The following is a 20,456-nucleotide window of genomic DNA, read 5'->3' on the forward strand; positions in this document are numbered from 1 at the left end:
ATCTATTGCACAGAGTCTGCTATAACTGATAACAATTACTCCAATAACGTAAATGGTTTAAAATTGCTATAATAATATTATAGCAATTTTTTATAACAAATTTCAATTTCATTTATACCTAGGATGACATTATCTAGGCCTGTAAAAAGAACAACCAAACCACTATAATTGTTAACAACTTAGGCCTACTAAAATAAACTAAATATAATTAAATAATTAAGATGAATTAATGTCAATAATAATAATAAAATGCTTAATAGAATATAAGATTCTCTCTATTGAATAACTTTCTTTATTTTTAGAAAAGATACAAACATATCTGATTAAAGTACAAAAGGAAAAGTGCAGCCAGGCCAGTATATTTACACCTGCAACAATGAATGATATATACAAAGTTGACATTTCACATATGTTTACCGATATGGAATTACTAACGGAAAGTGAAAACAATAAAGAAACCAGCAAACCAACAACATTAGAAGAAGTGATTGATGTTATCAGTTCTAAGCCTGGATGTAAAGCTCTCATAGACGGCGAAGGTGGAATTGGTAAAACTACCATATTAAGACATTTATCATACATCTGGGCCACACCTGGTCAAACAATTAAAGCATTTGGAGGTAAAATTGTATTTCTTTTAAGTTTAAGAGATTTAGAAGAAGGTGATGATATCTTCGATCTAATTGTAAAGCAATTAGATATGAAAGATTTCAGCAGGCGTACAAAACTCGCAAGAAATTCAGAGTTGATTGAAGATTTTCTACTAACAAATGAAGACAAAATTGTTTTGCTACTCGATGGGTTAGATGAATTAAGATTTAATAATCAAACCATAACCAGAATTTTCAACAGAAATAGCTTTAAAAAAAGTACTGTGGTGCTTACTTCCCGATTAGAGAACATAAATGAATTCGTAAAATCGTGCAACGTACATGTAAGGGTTAAGGGATTTAATAACAAGAGCATAGGAAAGTATATTGACAAACATTTCAAGTATTTTGGAAAACCAGATATGGGAGAGTCGCTTAAAAAGAAATTAGGTATTGACATATTGACAACACGTTTTTATTTTCCTAAAGAAGCATACTTGATGTGCAAAAACCCGATGCTACTTCTTTCAATTTGTATGCTATGGGAAGACAATCATCAAAGTCTTCCTAGTGACAGTGTTGACCTTTTCAAACAACTTTTCCGTAGTATTTTAAATCAGTTTAACAAACAATTTGCCAAAATTTCTAAATTTGAACACACTCCAGCAAAATATATACATGCTATGATTTTGTTAGGAAAATGTATGTATAAAAACTTAAAAGAGAATAAACTTTCAATAACCATGAAAGATTTGAATGATACACATTCTACAAGAGATAATATGATTGACATGGCCGTAAAACTTGGATTTGTTTATGAAGAAGCACCGATTCTAAAATCCAACTTTGAACGTGTTTTCATGCCTCCCCACAAGTTGATAGTTGAGTCATTGGTAGGACTGTACTTTAGCAAATTATGTGAAAGTGAGGGTTTGAAGTTTGAATGCGAAGACGATGTAAGACGGTTACTTACACCATTTGATCATAATACATGGGATGATTGTAAATTATGTGAAAGTGACGGTATGACGTGTAGATGTAAGAAAGATATAAAACGATTACTTGCACCATTGGATGATAAAGAATGGGAGGTGATAAGAGAGAGTGAGTATTTAAACAAAGCAAGAGAGTTTGCAATTGGTTTCCTTGGTGCTAACGCTAATGCATTTTTAAAGCATTGGATAACAAATAATTTGTCAACATGCCGTTCTCTACCAGCTAATTTAAATTTGGTTAAAAAACAACATGAAAATTCTGTGATAAATGAATTAAATAATCACATTCAAAATTTAGAAATAAAGAATCATTTGGACGATATATCTACCTCCATAAGATTGTTTATTAAACACATTAGTCCAGATGTACAAGGTGATGGGCATTTCATACGTCTAATTATGCAACTTTATTACATGGAGGATTTTGATGAAAAAATCGCGCATTTTAGTAGTGGTAGGATAGCAGGGGGATGCAAGGGAAAAGTAATTGCACACATTTTAGCCATAGTTGAATGTGACGAAAAAACGATTATTAAGAATCTAATACTAGGAGACTCTGATGCATTCAAACACTTCGTTACAGAATGTTCTCTCAAAGAAGTTCAATTAGCATTACCTTCTCTCATTCCCTATGATAGTAACTTTCACAACATTGATGTTAATTCATTGTCTTCATTACTCATTATGTGTCCTAAGCTGTGGTTGCTTGACATGGGAGATTGCAATCTATCAGCTGACGTCATCAAAAACTTGGTTACAGAATGTTCTCTCAAACGTTCAAAAGTTCAATTAGCATCAAGTCATCTCAATATCTCTGGTAATAACTTTCACAACCTTGATGTTAATACAATGTCTTCATTTCTCATTATGTGTCCTAAGCTGGAGTGGCTTAGCATGACTGATTGCAATCTATCAGCTGACGTCATCAATCACTTGGGTACAGAATGTTCTCTCAAACAAGTTCAATTAGCATTACGTTCTCTCGATATCTCTCGTAATAACTTTCACAACATTGATGTTAATACATTGTCTTCATTTCTCATTATGTGTCCTAAGCTGGAGTTCCTTCACATGAGTGATTGCAATCTATCAGGTGAAGTAATTATTTACTTGACTCAAGAGTGTTTGAAGAGAAACATATCTTTCGATTATTAAATTCACGATCATCATCCGCCAATAACTACAGTATGTAATGTACACTACGTCTCAATTCATATAAAGAGCGCATTTGTAAAAGTCGCAGTACACAAGTGTCAATATTGTAATTAAAAAATAGAATTGTATCTGTAAATCTAAAAATGGCATGTAATTAATTGATATGTTATAAAAACTGTTTAGTAATAATTTGTTATTATAATTGTGGTTTTTAAAGAAATAAATTTTGTTTTAGTTATATATTTGGTCGCGATCATCAAATTCATCCATATTCATCGTCCTTGTCGCGCGCGTGTCTACATCATACGCGTAATCAAAACAGCTGCAGCATGCAGCAGCAGCTAGCTAGCTAGAGGAGATTTTCATTTTCAAATTCGTTCATTTTATTTGGTTCTATCTGACACTGAATGTCTGCAGCCACAAAGAACAAAAATCTGTATAAATTGTCCATCAAGCACTATTATTATTACTAGAGTAGGTAGGCTACAACATAGGCAACAATGTCTAAATAACTAGGCTGCCTAGAAAGTAGGCTAGGCTCTTCTAGACTAGGCCTAGGTCTAGCCTAAACAGGTCTAGAACTTATACCTTGTATTTAAATATTGTAAAGACTTGGTGGGACACTAGCTAGCTAGTAGGAGGACTAGAATAAGAACAGACAAAAATTATATTTATTATTGTGTTCACTCTCTCTTTCTTTAAATTATTTTACATTATAATAATAATAATAATAATAATAATATTTATTCGGTCATCAATGTAAAAATAACCAGGAATGAGAATAGGCTAAAGCCCAAACAGATTCTGCACTCACTCCATAAAACATTAAAACATGAATCTTATTATAAACAATTATTTCCTTCTAATATATGATTAAATAAATATAAATATATTATTAAATAAATAATATATGATTAAATGATATGATATGTTCAATTTAGACTTGTATGCTTGACTTTTCAATGAAACACTAATTTGCACAAAATATGATCTTGTTTGTATATTTAGAAAACCAATAGTATGTCTAAACCAGTGCTTATTTCATAATATCTTGATATATTTCATTTGTAGTGAATGTGAATGTGTATGCAGTGAGCATACTGCCATATTACATTGTGATAGTTGTGTATGAATGCCTATAGTATTATATATTAATGTGTTATAAGAAAGAAAATAATAAATCATTTAATAATATAATAATAATCTACTTTGCAGTATAATAAATAACAATTGTCATTTTAAAGTAATATGTTCTGTACGGTTATATAGGCTAGTCAATCTTATGTCTTGTATATATTGTTATATTCCATCTGTGTATACTTATGTCTTGTATATTATTGTTATATTCCATCTGTGTATACTTATGTCTTGTATATATTGTTATATTCCATCTGTGTATACTTATGTCTTGTATATATTGTTATATTCCATCTGTGTATACTTATGTCTTGTATATTATTGTTATATTCCATCTGTGTATACTTATGTCTTGTATATATTGTTATATTCCATCTGTGTATACTTATGTCTTGTATATTATTGTTATATTCCATCTGTGTATACTTATGTCTTGTATATTATTGTTATATTCCATCTGTGTATACTTATGTCTTGTATATTATTGTTATATTCCATCTGTGTATACTTATGTCTTGTATATTATTGTTATATTCCATCTGTGTATACTTATGTCTTGTATATATTGTTATATTCCATCTGTGTATACTTATGTCTTGTATATTATTGTTATATTCCATCTGTGTATACTTATGTCTTGTATATATTGTTATATTCCATCTGTGTATACTTATGTCTTGTATATTATTGTTAAGTTTTTAGAATATTTTTATGTAATTATTACCTCCGCCAAGGAGGTTATATTTATTATTAGTATAATGTTAATTATTATGAATGTTGTTCCAATGACTCGAGAAAATAACTTTTTCTTGAGGACAAAATTAATAATAAAGTTTTTTTTTAAATGTTATCTTTTTGTTAGTATTGTGTGCACGTTTACAGTATGTCAAAAATAAACCTGCAGAGACCATGATGTCATAATCATGTGATCAGGGGCAGGTCCAGTGGGAGGGGTAGCACTAGTTTCACGAGGTCCACCATTTGTCACCCAAAATCACTTCATTTTTTAAGTCTAAATGTAAACAAACTTAAGCTCTGTCTACACTAAAGTGTGATGTGCCCAAATATGGTAGCAATATGCCCAGATATGGTAGCGATATGACATCATAATGTCCATATGTGGGCACATCACATTACACAAGTGTAAATACAGAGCTTTACAATTGATCACACTTGCTCTCCAGTGTGGACAGAGCTTTAGTAGCAAACCCATAAAAAACAAACTATTAAAAACTTTCATTCAAAAACCTATCCACCTCCTCCAAATCAATTAAACCGGAAGTAAACAAAAATGTTATTGTTCAATATTTTGCATAATAAAGGAATGCTTTATGTTCAGTTTGTACCAGTGATGAGTTCAGTCAAAATGCTAACCTAATAATTCTAATACAAGGAGTGTTTTTGATTACTATTTTCGAGAGGAACAGATCAATTTAAAGTTAAAATACACATGTAGCGTTATAATAGAGAGAATACAATGGTTTGGCGGGGGAGGGTGTTTGAGGGGATGGACCTAACTTACTCTAAATTTAATTTTTTGTAAAGGTCTAAGTCTTCGATTAATAAATATTTTAGCTGTTTCAATAAAAACTATACACTATGCAAATAAACTGGTGATAATTCTTTTACTTTAATGTTACACATTATTTTACAACAAAGTCACCATTTATATTATATATTGTTTATAAAATATCGTTGATTTTAATACAGTATTCATAAATTTTAAAGGTTTGGTTATAATCAATTTTTCACAATATTACATCCTAAATTGGTTTCTTGTAATGATGAATTAAAAATAGTGGTTGCAATGAATATAATACTGGTAGATGAAAACAAATATTAACTGAAATCACAATTAAAACCATGATACAATGTTTGTTTAAAATAACAGTAATGTTGATCTTGTTTAAAAAGTTTGACAAACTAAAACCTGTAGAGGGCAGCAGACTATAATTTTGATGATTTTAATGGACCTTCCCATTTTTCACCTGTAAGAATAAAATAATTTTATCACAGTATTCATTTCTAATGAAAACATTGACAAAGATATGATGACAATACTGATAATAATACAGTGATTTTAAAATACTAAAATATGTATGCCTACTACAAGTATTATTTTGATAATTTGCAAAATTTCCAAAAAGTCTTTACTTCTCCATCATTGTGAGCTAATATCCATGGTGCGCCAAATGCCTACAAATTAAAATAACATTTTTTATTTGAATATGTAATTGTATATTACAGACTCGCCAATATATACTGTAAATTGAATTAATTTTAAAAATAAAAAATAAACTTTAAATTCAAATTACTTACACCACTTTCGAGTGCAATGCCTGTTATTCTTTTTAACTCTTCTTTTGTTGATTGATCTTTGACCTTTGACATGCATTTATTAGCGACCTCTTCAGACATTCCAGCAGCCTGGGCTGCCTAAAAATAATTGAAGATGTAGATTTGATATCACAATAAATATCATGTAATAATATAATATTAAATTTATATTAAAATTTTCATCCAAATCAACAAAAATATCAATCCAGCCTTTTGTAATTTTGATTGCAAAAAAAGTTTTATGAAAAGAAAATTCAATATCCACATACCTCAAGAACGGATGTGGGATCAAACAGGTACACTGCTTTCATAGGATTCAACCCTGGCGGCTTATTATCTGAAAAAAGGTGAAGAGAAAGCAGCTGAAAGAAAAAGAGTGTTTCACCACATCAAAATATTCCAAGTAAAATCCTATAGAATGCTACTCAACTACCTTTTTAATCAGGTGCTATTTTATGTACAGTTGGTGTGAAGGTCAACTAACGATAAACTTAGCAACTTTTGTTTATACAGCGCAGCTATTGAGTCTGTGATAGTCATGAGCGCATGCTCATGTTTCTGTATGCGCATAGTCGACTTGTCCAGTATTATTGACATGGTGCATTGTAAAAATAAAAGGTTGCTATGGTTGTACATTGAATCTCTACATAAACGGTATACAACAACCTTTACTGGAAATACATTATATACTGCCTAGAAAAAATGGCTTGTATTCCAGTACCGGGCCAATAGGAATGCACAGCTCGATAACTTCCACACCATAATAAATAATGACATTGGCTTACCAATCCTGCCAATATTAATATTATGCAGACACGATTGACGCTGCAATAGAAAACTTAACATTATGTGCACACGTGACCATCTAAAACAATCATGGCGATCGAATTATACCTATCTGTGAATTTATCACACGTTACACTTTACTATACTATCAAAATATTGTAAAAATGATCACCCTGGGAGTTCAGGCCCGTAGTCAGGGGGGGGGGGGTTATGGTTCGGGCGACCCCCCCCCCCCTTTACAGCGAACCCCCCATTAACCGACTGCGAACCCCCATCCCCGACATCCCCAATACCTCACCACCCTCATCTCTGAAAATCCTCCAAATACGTGCCCCACAATACAAAAGGTTATTTGTAAATTGAAAAATTCGTTAACTCGTTCGTGAATAACTCATACCTTATTGTTAAACAAATGAATTGGTTGCCGAAAAATAATACGAATTTTTGGTCCCAGGATGTGACATGATATTGACGTGAGCTTGGGCACGAACGAATCGTACAAAAGACACCGCTAGACAACCGCGTACCTATTGTTTCGATCACTGGCAGTCAGCATGCATATATAGCCTTCCGACGTACATCAAAAAATGGAACGCTGCGGTTACCTACAATATGTATGTGTGGCTATGAAGTATATCAATACCACCTATTTACATTGATATATTTAGTTTCCTCAACAAATTGCTGTAAATAAATATAGATAGAGCTATCAGGGGCGGTCGCAGGACTATTTTAAGAGGGTTGCCCAAAGACTCCAGGGTTGTAGACACTGAGTATTTGAGCAAGAAAATTGTTAAATGACACCCCTAGATGGCCGCAAATGGTACTCTCGCACGTAAAATTCATGATAATTTTTTTTTCGTTCAATGCGAACGTCACGGGGAGGTCCCCGATGAAGGTACTTTTGGTACGGTAATACATTCTAATAACTGTACTCAATTAATGTAAATTAATTATCAATTAATAATTTTAAAAAGTTATACAAAAAATATGAAGCTGTTGCTATAAATATATTGAACAAAAGGTTAAATTGTATAATTTGGAATTTTAATTCATTTAAAAATGCTAAATAAAGTCAGATGTTAAAACCACCATTTCCAAAAATTCATTTTTATTTATCCACTATAAACTTTACAAAAGTGTTGTTTTAAACCACACTCCAAATAAAACATAGAAAAGAATGATAGGACATTTGCAGAAAGAAGCAAACTTTGCTCTGCTACCGGTATAACACGGTTCAAATTTCGGAACGTCTATAAATTACTACGGAAATTCGGCCTAATATTTACGAACGTACGGAAATGAAGATAAATATGGTACTACACGCATCGGAAATACAGAATACGCACAATTATGATTTGGCCTAAAAATTGGCCTTAGATTATGGAAAACCCCCGGCAAAACGCAATAATTATGGACAAATCGATTATTAGCCTTGGCAATATGCCTAATATTTAAAAGGAATGAATATAGGCTATATTTCGTTTGTCGATGAATTTTTGAATTCATGTATGAATGATTGATCCATTAGAGGTAATCTGTGATGGCTCTAGTAACACTGCTATGCGTGGGTAATTTGTGAATAACGTAGTATGCTACATACACGAGCCTAGATAGGGAAGATCTGTACTGTCGGTCATTGCGAGAGGAGGGGGAAGTCCGGTAACGTGTCATGAAAAATGTAACAAGCCAGAGATGAAATAAAATCACTAACATTTCGCTGATTGTCGTTGTTTTAGTCGTCGTCAGAGGTTTATCGACCGACATCTATTTCTCATGTGTTGAGCGTTTCTTTAATTGAATAATTTTGGATTTTCAGTAAATTGCAAATGGTTTATTCAAAGTCAAACTGTAACTAATCCCTCACTATTCAATCAAAATGTTATTGTTATACTACTATATTGTTGAAAAATGGATTGCGTGACATGAAAATGGATTGATAGTAAAACGTAACAAAGATACGTTCTTGTCTGGTTATTAGGTATTCATGCTCCGATGAAGCAGAGGATTATTTTTGTAGCGTTCCATTTAAAATGAAAAGAAATATTTTGGTTGTGAAGGTCGTTTTAACAATTAGGCTAATATCAAAACATTCAACAATAATAAAATGCCCTGCAACTCTGTAACTACTTTATGACTAAGCCTATCAAGTTCCGGGTCCGGATGGATATTGTATACGATGAAATGGAACTCAATTTTAATTTAGTGGCAGAAACAACATTTAGTATGAAATTAAGGCTGTTGCCCGGGCCACAAGGGAAACACCCCTGGGTCCGCCCCTGGCTATAATAAGCATTGAATTTGCCTTCTCACCCAAATTGTGCTTTTTTGGGGGGAGGGGGCTTGTAACTTGAACGCAAAACAAAATACCGAGTGAATGATCAAACAATCGGCGGTGGTTCCGCACACAGAGCACGCGCATCTAACATACGGCGGCAACAAATGTTATCGTGAGGAGGAGGAAAAAAGTACGATCGTTTTGTTCAATCGTAGCATGCTGCATGAGAGTGTTTTTCCGGCCAATTAGAGGTGCCATTTATCATGAATGTTATACGAGAGTACCATTTCCGGCCATCAAGGGGTGTCACTAAATTCGCCTCAGGCCCCACCCGTGGCGCAGTGACTTAAATACTTATTGTCCAAGGGTTAATCAAATGTGTTTATAATCATGTGGGTATACAACTTCTACGGGTTTTTTTTATATATAAATTAAATTATTTCAAATGATTCTGTGTCTTTTTCTAAAAATAACTTGTGTGGATTTTTTAATAAAATATCTATAGACTTCCGTGATCGTGCATTGTGCATTATAAAGAAAGGAAATGCATAGACCGTGAAAAGCTTTTGTGACATCATGGCAAATATGTGATATGAATACACTGTTATTAAAGTTGACCCGTTGAAAGGAGTGTTACAGTACCTGCTATGAAATCGTCACAAAGATTGTATGCCTATGTATTCCTGTTATTACAAGTTATGATATCCTCCAGTCAAATTCACTTTTAAAGCCAGCAATGTAAGTTTGCAATTTAGATTTATAATTGCCAAATCTAAAAGTATTTATAGTTTATGTTTATTTACATTTGATAAGAGTGAGAGTTGTAAAATAGTCTGTTTTGTAAGTAAACCATGGATCCGCCGACGGGTGATAACAAAGATTTTGGTGATTCTGAAATAAAGCAAGGCCCTGATTCAGGGTAGTTGGGACCTCTTTCAACTTAATTTCCGATCTAAAGATAATTGTCATTTTTAGACAGATGGTTTTAGACAGATCTCAGCATTTTAGTGGCTGTATACTGTGCATTTATGTTATTGGCACAGCATGCAGCAAGAGTGTCGTATAGGGTCCCTATCTCTCTCAGTTACGTTCTAGTAGAAAAAAATGATAGCGTATGCGTATAGTAAAAAAGAAACTAGTCAGGTAATATGGCGCGCTCTGGGCGCAATATTTACACAATATGTTACAATTATTGTTTCTTTGCTGTTTACATGTACACTGCTTTCATAGGATTCAACCCTGGCGGCTTATCTGAAACATAAAAAAATAAGTGAAGTTTCACCACATCTAAATATTACAAGTAAAATCCGATAGAATGCTACTCAAACTACCTTTGCGTATACAGTACAAATTAATCAGGTGCTAATAGGTACACTTGGTGTGAAGGTCAACGAACTATAAACTTAGCGACATTTGTTTTTACAGCACAGCTATTGAGTCTAATAGTCATTCTGCGCATGCTCATTTTTCTGTATGCGCATAGAATGAATTTTCGACTTGACCTGTATTATTGACATGGTGCGTTGTAAAAACAAAAGGTTGCTATGGTTGTACATTGAATCTCTACATAAACGGTATACAACAACCTTTACTTGCAATACATTATATACCGCCTAGAAATGCTTGTATTGAAAGTCTCATATTCCAGTTTTTCCTGTATCATCCTAATATCTAAAACAATAAGAAATAGGCCTAATCTTAAAAAATGGCATTAATAAAAATATTTGAGTGAGTGACAATGTGTAGCAACTTACAATAATGAGAAATGTCGCATGGATCATGACCTTATAAATTGTCACGTGCATATCCTTATGAATTGTCACGTGGATGTCCCTATGAATTGTCACGTGGATATCCCTATAAATTGTCACGTGCATATCCTTATGAATTGTCACGTGCATATCCCTATGAATTGTCACGTGGCTATCCCTATATCATCAGTCTCCTCCTCCTCTTCCTCGACGACGACCATAATTATACAACAATGAATGTACAATATACATTTTCTAGTAAATAATTTAAGCGGTAATATTACAAATCTAAAATGATCTAACACAATTATACATGTTCACAAAGACTAACAAAAATAATGATTAAACAGCACGCAGCACTCTTATAGTACAGTATTATACAGTACTTAGTGTCGATATGTCCTCACTTGGGTGTTTTTTTAGTGCACAACTGAAATATCCTTAGTTGTTCCTTTAGCTGAGGTGTACAACAATTATACCCTCATAGCCCATATTCTGTACGACTAGTACTGTACAGGTTAAATACCTATATCCTGTTCCAATAACTATTCTACTATGCTAATTTGCATAACAAGTGACATATCTTGTGCAAGTCAGCATCCAATCAGAGGCTGTTACTTGATATCCTTTGCATATACATAGAGTATTGTCATTCGTAACGTATAACAAAGTACTGATAAACATTCAATTCAACAGTGAAATAATGCTCTTAGATGGTCGATTGTTTCGACACAAAATATGGCGTTTAAACGCATAGTACCGGGCCAATAGGAATGCACAGCTCGATACCTTCCACACCATAGTGACTATGGTAAGCTATAATTGGCTTACCACTCATGCTGATATCCAATGTAAGGATGCAGGTACGATTGACACTGCAATAGACAACTTAACATTATGTTCACACGTGACCATCTAAAACAATCCTGGCGATCGAAATACTTATCTGTGAATTTATCACACGTTACACTTTACTATACTGTACTTCAAGATGTTGTGAAAATGATCACTCTGAGAGTTGGCTACAAATTGTTTAATACACTGTATCTGTCATTTTGATGACAGATTTGATCATCAGTCTCCTAGGTGCGTACTGACTGACACAATATATACCATGGAGAAACTGCTATTGTAGTAGCCTATTAATTTGTATTCTCGTCGTCGTCGGGATGTAAGAGGTTAGTGGCTATTGTGTGTCGCTCTTTCGATTACAGTATACTGAAACGTTCGTACGATAAATGCTATCTCAAACTTAAGTAAATTTAAAGTTGAAAAAACTGTAAGTGCATTTATTAGATACCGGTAAGTCTTAAACAAGGGTTAATCAAATGTGTTTATAATTATGTGGGTATATACAACTTCTGCAGGTTTTTTTTTAAATATATAAATTAAATTATTTCAAATGATTCTGTGTCTTTTCTATAAATAACTTGTGTGGATTTTTTAATAAAATATATATAGACTTCGGTGATCGTGTATTGTGCATTAAAAAAGAAAATAAAGAAAGAAAATGCATATACCATAAAAGCTTTTGTGACATCATGGCCAACGTCAATATGTGATATGAATACACTATCATTAAAGTTGACCCGTAAAAAGGAGTGTTACCGTACCTGCTATGAAATCGTCACAAAGATTGACTGTAGGCCTATCATTATGTATTCCTGTTATTACAAGTTATTAGATTTTCCAGTCAAATTCACTTTTAAAGGCAACAATGTAAGTTTGCAATTTAGATTTATAATTGCCAAATCTAAAAGTATTTATAGTTTATGTATGTTTGTACGTTTGATGGTAGGAAGGGAATAGGATTTGTTAAATAGTCTGTTTTGTAATTAAACCATCGGTCCGCAGATGGGTGATAACAAATATCGTATTTTGGTGATTTAAGCAGATCTCTGATTTAAGGATCGTCTATTGTTGGTTTGGCCACGCCTTTGACTTTCATTTTTCTAAGTTGGGACCTCTGTCAACTTAATTTCCGATCTATATATAATTGTCATTTTTAGACAAATGGTTTCAGACAGAGCTCAGCATTTTTAGTAGCTGTGCATTTATGTTATTGTGCATTATGTTGTATAGTGTAGGAAATTTGCGCAAGACGACTGCACGGAGACTAAAATGAGCACATGTATCCGGGTTTGAGATGAAGTTGTTTTATTCCAACAGTCTCATTCAATTCTAAAATATAACATACATCAAACTGATCAAATAAACAGAACATAATCATGTCATTACTACATTTCGTTAACATGTCAAACTTGTCTATTCTTATTGAAACTTACTACTTTGCCAGATACAGACACTCAGAATAGCCAATACAAGCTGGTTTGCAACAGTAATCACAATGACTTCTTTCATAGCCTAAACGAACAACATACAGTACTATTTATTATGACTCCATAAGTTACTCAAAATGGTGAAATCACTCAAGCGTGACCAGTAAATTCAACAGTAATTCTTTACAACAGATTAACACATATATAAAGTTAAGCAACAATTCTTGCAATCTTAATGAAAATACATTCTGATGATTTTATGGAAAATACTGTAGTCTGTATCACGATAACACAATCTTAACTCAGTTTTAACTATGTATAATAACTCATCTGGTTTGTCCTATTCAAACTCTCGTAAACTACAACTACAAGATGGCGGCGTCCATCATTACCACGTTGTTGAGACTAACCAAGCAATTATATTTAACACAATTACTAATAATTACAATAAACATCATTGAATAATTTCAGATTCATACATTGAGTGAATTAAACGAACTTACGTCTTTAAACAATGACCAAACATTTATTTCTACTTGCTTTTAACTAATGTTTCTTAGTAATTAACTGCAACACACTCACAGTAGCGTTTTCGACGCTCATCTGCCTCAAATCCGTTGGCGGCGCCAATTAAGATTAAACTAAATCTTACACTCCCCAACCAATGGGGAAATCCCATTATAAATCAAATTAGTTATATTTTCAAAACATTTAATTTTCTTTTCTTTTTCCATTTTTTTTATTTTATTTTTTTTTTTTTACTCCCACTCCTCGAGCTTGATAAGCTTTGTTACTGGCCTTTTATACTCTTTGTTATTTACAACAACATCTGCTACTCTAACTCTTCCATCGTCACTAGGATACACTTTAATAATCCTACCAATAAGCCATTCTCCTCTTGGCAGTTGATCATTGATTACCAATGTGACGTCACCAACTTTTAAATTGGAACTTTCTCTATACCACTTTTGTCTAATCTGTAGGCTGGATAGGTACTCTCCAACAAATCTTTTCCAGAATAAATCTGCAATCACTTGGCTATGCTTCCACTGACGACGACCCTTGAGTTCAATGTGCTTTACAGCAACAGCTGGAAGTGCGGAATCCCGTCGTGCCATTAATAGCAAGTTTGGTGTTATCGGATCTGGATCTGCAACATCACTGGATGCGTATCCCAAAGGTCTGGCATTCAAAAGCCCTTCAACTTCTACCATTATAGTCGCAAGTAATACCTCACTAATTACTCTATCTTTTAGGCAGCATTTTAAGGCGGTCTTCACAGATTTCACGTCCCTCTCCCAGACACCGAAATGTGGAGCACCTGGTGGATTGAATTTAAATTCAATCTGTTGTTTAGCCAGCCGTTCTCGCAGTTCAACTCCCATATTATTAAATGCTTCATTCAGCTCTCTCTCGGCACCTTTAAAATTAGTTCCGCAATCCGCAAGGATTTCTTTTGGAGTTCCACGTCTTGCAATGAATCTTCTCAACGCCAACAAAAAAGTGTCTGTGTCCATTCCACTAACTATTTCTAAATGAATAGCTCGCGTTGTTAGGCATTTAAAAATCACTCCCCATCTTTTTTCTTGCGATCGTTTGATTTTTACTAGCATTGGTCCAAAGCAGTCTATTCCTGTTGAGAAAAAAGGAGGTTTTCCAATTCTTAATCTTGCTTTTGGGACATCTGCCATTTTCGGAACCTCAGAATTACGTCGCCATTTTTGACATTCTATGCAACTTCTCATCACTGACTTTATCAAACTTCTCCCTTTCAAGATCCAGTATCTTCGCCTGACGTAAGCGAATACTTGTTCCGCACCAGCGTGGTGATTGTAAACATTAGCATCTATTCTTTTAACCAACAGTTTTGTAATGTGATGGTTGGGTTCTAGCAGAACTGGGTGAACATCAAGTTCCAAGTTACCACTACTCTTTCTTAATCTCCCACCTACTCTGATGAGCTTGGTATCTTCATCATACTTGGGATCTAGTAAGGTCAACTTACTGTTTTTTGATACTTCTTTTCCTCTCTGTAATGCTTTTAATTCGTCTCCAAAACATTCTTGTTGAACCCTTCTTAGTAAGATCAATTCAAGCTCTCTTACTTTCTCAACATTTAATGCTTCAGACTCAAGTCCATAAAGATGTTTTCTGTACTCTTCGAGCAGGATCTCCCATGTTTCTAATCCATCTAGCTTCACATTAGAAGTATCAGCGATTTGGATGTTCATGCATAGTTTTGCTTCATCATCCTCTTTTGAAACACTGATTTTCTCATTAGGCCAGTCATTAATATTCAACTTAAGAAACTCTGGTCCTCTGATCCACCTACCTCCTAAATTACTTGCTGGTATACCCCTCGATACATCGTCAGCAGGATTCATACTTCCAGGTACGTGTCTCCAATTACCTTTATCAGATTTTTCCTGAATTTCCGCAACTCTCACTGCAACGAATGCCTTGAAGTTGTTAACAGATTTCCTTAACCAGCCAAGCACAATCATGCTATCCGTCAGATATATTGTCTGGTTAAATTTAAGCCTTGTTTCTTTAATTATCATAGACGCCAGTCTTACTGCCATTACTGCAGCCTGTAATTCTAATCTCGGTATCGTCAGTCTTTTTATTGGTGCAACTCTCGACTTCCCAGCGATGAACCTTGTCTTATATGTCCCATCATTTAATTTCCATCTTGCATATGCACATGAACCATAGGCTTTCTCAGAGGCATCACAGAACACTATTAAGGTTAACTCATCTGAGGCGCCCTTTGGTGTGAGACCTCTAGGACATGTTAGCTCATCTAGCTTCATTAGCTCATAGAACAGGTTTTTCCAAGCCTTTTCTACATCTTCAGGAAATTCTTCGTTCCAACCAACTTTAGCCTGCCACAACTCCTGCATTTTTATTTTCGCCTTTATGATCACGGGTGATGCTAAACCAATGGGGTCAAATATTCTAGCTATGACGCCTAACGCCTTCCTCTTATTTATTCTTCCGTTTAACAAGGTGTCATCAATTTTCACTCTAATCATTAAATTATCGTCTTCTTTCTGCCACCTGACTCCCAATACTTTTTCCTCGTTGACTTTGTTTTCCAAAACAGATGCTATCTTGCCCTTTGTGTCGTCTGTCACCAATCGGCTGTTTGATACCCACTCTTTAACAGTAAATCCTCCTGTATTTAACACTATGTCGATATCGTTGATGGTTGATTTTGCCTCTTCTTCCGTTCTAACCGAGGTACATATATCATCCATGTAAACATCATTCTGTAATACCATTGCTGCTCTTGGATATCTGGCTTCATTTTGTTTCGCTGTTAACTTCAAAGCTGTTTGGGCCATAGCTGGCGCCGGCTTATCTCCGAATGTCAAGACTGTCTTGACATAAACGTCAGGATTTCTCTCAACCTCCATGTCTCTCCATAAATATCTATGCACATGTTGGTCGATTTCTGGGATTAGCACGCGATGATACATTTTTGAGATATCACTAACAACGGCGACTTTGTTTTCTCGGAACCGCAACATCACTCCCTGCAAACTGTTCAATAAGTCTGGACCCTTTATCCAATAATCATTTATTGACTCTCCATTATATACATTTGAGGAATTAAAGACAATCCTCACAGGGGTGCTTCGATTTTCTGGACGTAAGACAGCATGGTGTGGGATATAATGAACTGGACCTCTGTAGTTTTTTACTTCAGTGTCAGATAATTTTCTTGAGAAGCCCAATTGAACCATCTCTTTCATTTGTTGCTTATACGCACTTGAATAATTTTCACTTTTGCTGAGCTTTCTTTCTAATCCTTTCAACATTTTCTCAGCTTGTACTCGGTTATCTTTAAGATTCTCAGGGTCCTTCATCCAGGGGTAAGGCACCATCCACTGGTTTCCAACCTTTGAACATGAGTCCTCTATCAATCTGTGCTCTATATGTTCGTTTGCACTTTCTTGGGTTCCTTTAAATTGACATGACGGAATGTCAATTCCCATGGATTCCACTGACCAGAAGTCTGTTAAATCAACATTATTCACTCGGAAGTTCATTACTCTATGTCCATACTTGGGTGCATTTCCTCCTCCCCCAAATACAGTCCATCCAATCATTGTCTTACAAGCAACAGTATTTCCAATAGATTTTGTCTCGCCTACATGGAAGTTCGCATAGTCAACTCCGATCAGAAGATCAATAGGTCCGCCACTTCTTCTCAACGACTTGATTTTGAATTTCTTAGCTAAATCTTCAACGTCTATTTCCTCAACTTCAGTAATAGATGGCATAGCAATGGCTAAGACAGGGTATGTGCGTGTATCATCTATGTCTTTTACATATAACCTATATAGTTTTGTATCTAACTGTTCTTCATTTCCTCCCACCTTTGTAACAACAGCGACTACTTCTGTTCCTTTCAAATTAAGTTTATCTGCCAATTCTTGTCGTATGATCGTGGTTTGTGAGCCAGAGTCTAATAAGACATTTGCAATTTCTCGTTTCTTTCCACCTAACACCTCTGCTTGTAAAACTGGAAGCATTGCTTCTTTTGCTGAGCCCGCAGCCACACATACTAAATTGCCTTTTGCTTTCAACTTTGCACCGTGTAGTAGTTTATGGTGATTCTGCTCACATTGTTTGCCATCAACTATTTCTGGACACTGTCTTTTTCTTGTGCAGTTTGCCATTCTATGGTTTCTTCCGGCTACCTTTAAACAGCTAAAACACACATAATTTTGTTTGGCTAACATTATCCGATCGTCTGGATTTTTTCCTTTAAATTCGTCGCATTGGTCTGGCCAATGGTTATCTGACTTACAGATCCAACATTTCACATTATCTCGTTTTGATTCTGCGCTAAACTGATTTATCCGTATCCGCTTTGCCGACGTACTACCACTGGCAACTTGGTCAACTTTGTTTGCACTCCCGAATACCGGATCATTTACTTCACTTGTAGCCGCTTTTATGAATGCTACAACATCTTTCAGTTTGGCACTAGCTCCATCCCCTTTTGACTTAATTTTGTAATTTTCTCGAGCCCACCTATTTTGTATGAACTTCGGAAGCCTTTCAATAATTAACTTTAAACTTCTCTGGTTACTTAATTCTTCAACAAATCCCAAGGCACTTAGCGCTTCATAGCAATTCTCAAGATCATCGGAGAATACTCTAAGGTCATTAACATCTACCTTTGGCCTATTTAGGATCTTTTCAACCCAGGCTTGAACAATTATACCGGTATTACCATATCTTTCCTTAAGGGTTTTTAATGCCATACAATATCCCTCTGTCGTCTCTTTCATAACACAAAATTGAATGGCTTCTAATGCTTTGCCTTTACAGAAATGTAAAAGAGTATTTAACTTAACACCATCATCGGTTATTCCTGAAACTAGTTCTTTAAAGGTCGTCATAAATGAATGGTACTGTAAGGGATTCCCATCAAAATAACGTGTCACTGATTTGGGAATAGACATAGCTTTGAATATTCCTTCGATTTGTCTATCATTTATAAATGTGTTACTTGCATTAGTTACTACATTTATGTTACCATTACGTGTATCCACATTACTCACATTATCAGTATTATCTACATCCGCATCATTAGTTATCTTAACGTCTTCCTTAATTTCTATTTTACCTTTGATCTCCTTAATTCTACATTTAACTGCTAGCATCTCTGACATGAATTCTTCTTGACATTGACCCATCCATTTCTCTTCTTCAGAAAACTCGTGCTCATCCTCTATCAGAGACACAAGTTCGGCATGGGCTTCTTCGATTGCGGAAAATATCTCATCTGCTTTCTTTAGCTTATCAGTGACTTCCTTTTCGTCATAATTTTCTTCGACTAATATATTTCTTATACCCTTCAAGGTCCTGGTCAGGTTACCTTTAGTATTTCTTCTTCTTCGTTTACTTGCCTTCCTTTCCTCAGCCATCTTTCACTACTTCCTATCCTTGGTTCGACACAGTACCCACAAATAGTAAATTGAATTGTAGGAAATTTGCGCAAGACGACTGCACGGAGACTAAAATGAGCACATGTATCCGGGTTTGAGATGAAGTTGTTTTATTCCAACAGTCTCATTCAATTCTAAAATATAACATACATCAAACTGATCAAATAAACAGAACATAATCATGTCATTACTACATTTCGTTAACATGTCAAACTTGTCTATTCTTATTGAAACTTACTACTTTGCCAGATACAGACACTCAGAATAGCCAATACAAGCTGGTTTGCAACAGTAATCACAATGACTTCTTTCATAGCCTAAACGAACAACATACAGTACTATTTATTATGACTCCATAAGTTACTCAAAATGGTGAAATCACTCAAGCGTGACCAGTAAATTCAACAGTAATTCTTTACAACAGATTAACACATATATAAAGTTAAGCAACAATTCTTGCAATCTTAATGAAAATACATTCTGATGATTTTATGGAAAATACTGTAGTCTGTATCACGATAACACAATCTTAACTCAGTTTTAACTATGTATAATAACTCATCTGGTTTGTCCTATTCAAACTCTCGTAAACTACAACTACAAGATGGCGGCGTCCATCATTACCACGTTGTTGAGACTAACCAAGCAATTATATTTAACACAATTACTAATAATTACAATAAACATCATTGAATAATTTCAGATTCATACATTGAGTGAATTAAACGAACTTACGTCTTTAAACAATGACCAAACATTTATTTCTACTTGCTTTTAACTAATGTTTCTTAGTAATTAACTGCAACACACTCACAGTAGCGTTTTCGACGCTCATCTGCCTCAAATCCGTTGGCGGCGCCAATTAAGATTAAACTAAATCTTACATATAGGGTCCCTATCACTCTCTATCTCTCTCCCCCAGTTTTTTTTTTTTTTTTTTTTTTATAGTAAAAAAGAACAACAACTCGTTAGATAATATGGAGCGCTATGAGCGCAATATTTACACATGCTGTGTGCGAGATCAGTGTTTCGTTTTTCTAATATACAGTATAGGTAGGTCTACAGTGCTTTGTCTACAGTGCTTATTTGCTTATCTTCAAACACATGCACCACAATGCTTATTGCTGTATTGACAATTATTATTAATATTTTTGATTAATTTGTTAATCGCGCCCTATTTTA

At 34.4% G+C, this 20,456-nt stretch overlaps 4 protein-coding genes across 5 annotated transcripts in view; 1 reads left to right on the forward strand and 3 right to left on the reverse strand.

Moving 5' to 3' along the window:
* The window catches only part of LOC144834760 (stromelysin-1-like), a 203,435-nt gene extending 195,172 nt beyond the window's left edge, over positions 1-8,263 (reverse strand). Inside the window, exon 1 of the mRNA XM_078689675.1 lies at positions 8,252-8,263. The gene's annotated coding sequence lies outside the window, so the exon portion shown is untranslated. The remainder of the gene's footprint in view (positions 1-8,251) is intronic.
* Positions 1-20,456, forward strand: part of LOC144834767 (mitochondrial coenzyme A diphosphatase NUDT8-like) — a 43,408-nt gene that overhangs the window by 293 nt on the left and 22,659 nt on the right. Inside the window, exon 2 of the mRNA XM_078689690.1 lies at positions 303-620. The gene's annotated coding sequence lies outside the window, so the exon portion shown is untranslated. The remainder of the gene's footprint in view (positions 1-302; positions 621-20,456) is intronic.
* LOC144834783 (glutathione S-transferase kappa 1-like) lies at positions 5,552-11,532 on the reverse strand. Of its 2 annotated transcripts, none has more exons than XM_078689722.1 (5): positions 11,361-11,532; positions 6,484-6,551; positions 6,197-6,313; positions 6,032-6,073; positions 5,552-5,865 (listed from the first exon to the last, which is right to left on the reverse strand). In XM_078689722.1, the coding sequence occupies exons 2-5, from the start codon at positions 6,523-6,525 to the stop codon at positions 5,842-5,844; spliced, it is 225 nt and encodes a 74-aa protein (XP_078545848.1). In that variant the 5' UTR covers positions 6,526-6,551; positions 11,361-11,532; the 3' UTR covers positions 5,552-5,841. The 2 variants fall into 2 exon arrangements, with proteins under 2 accessions (XP_078545848.1, XP_078545849.1); XM_078689723.1 differs by lacking the exon at positions 11,361-11,532 and adding an exon at positions 11,033-11,224.
* Positions 14,067-20,122, reverse strand: LOC144835650 (uncharacterized). Its single transcript, XM_078690725.1, has 2 exons — positions 20,010-20,122; positions 14,067-19,591 (listed from the first exon to the last, which is right to left on the reverse strand). Exon 2 carries the CDS (start codon positions 19,251-19,253, stop codon positions 14,067-14,069), a length of 5,187 nt encoding a protein of 1,728 aa, XP_078546851.1. The 5' UTR covers positions 19,254-19,591; positions 20,010-20,122.

This window comes from Antedon bifida, chromosome 2 (genome assembly GCF_963402885.1).
Source record: "Antedon bifida chromosome 2, ecAntBifi1.1, whole genome shotgun sequence".
NCBI lineage: Eukaryota > Metazoa > Echinodermata > Crinoidea > Comatulida > Antedonidae > Antedon > Antedon bifida.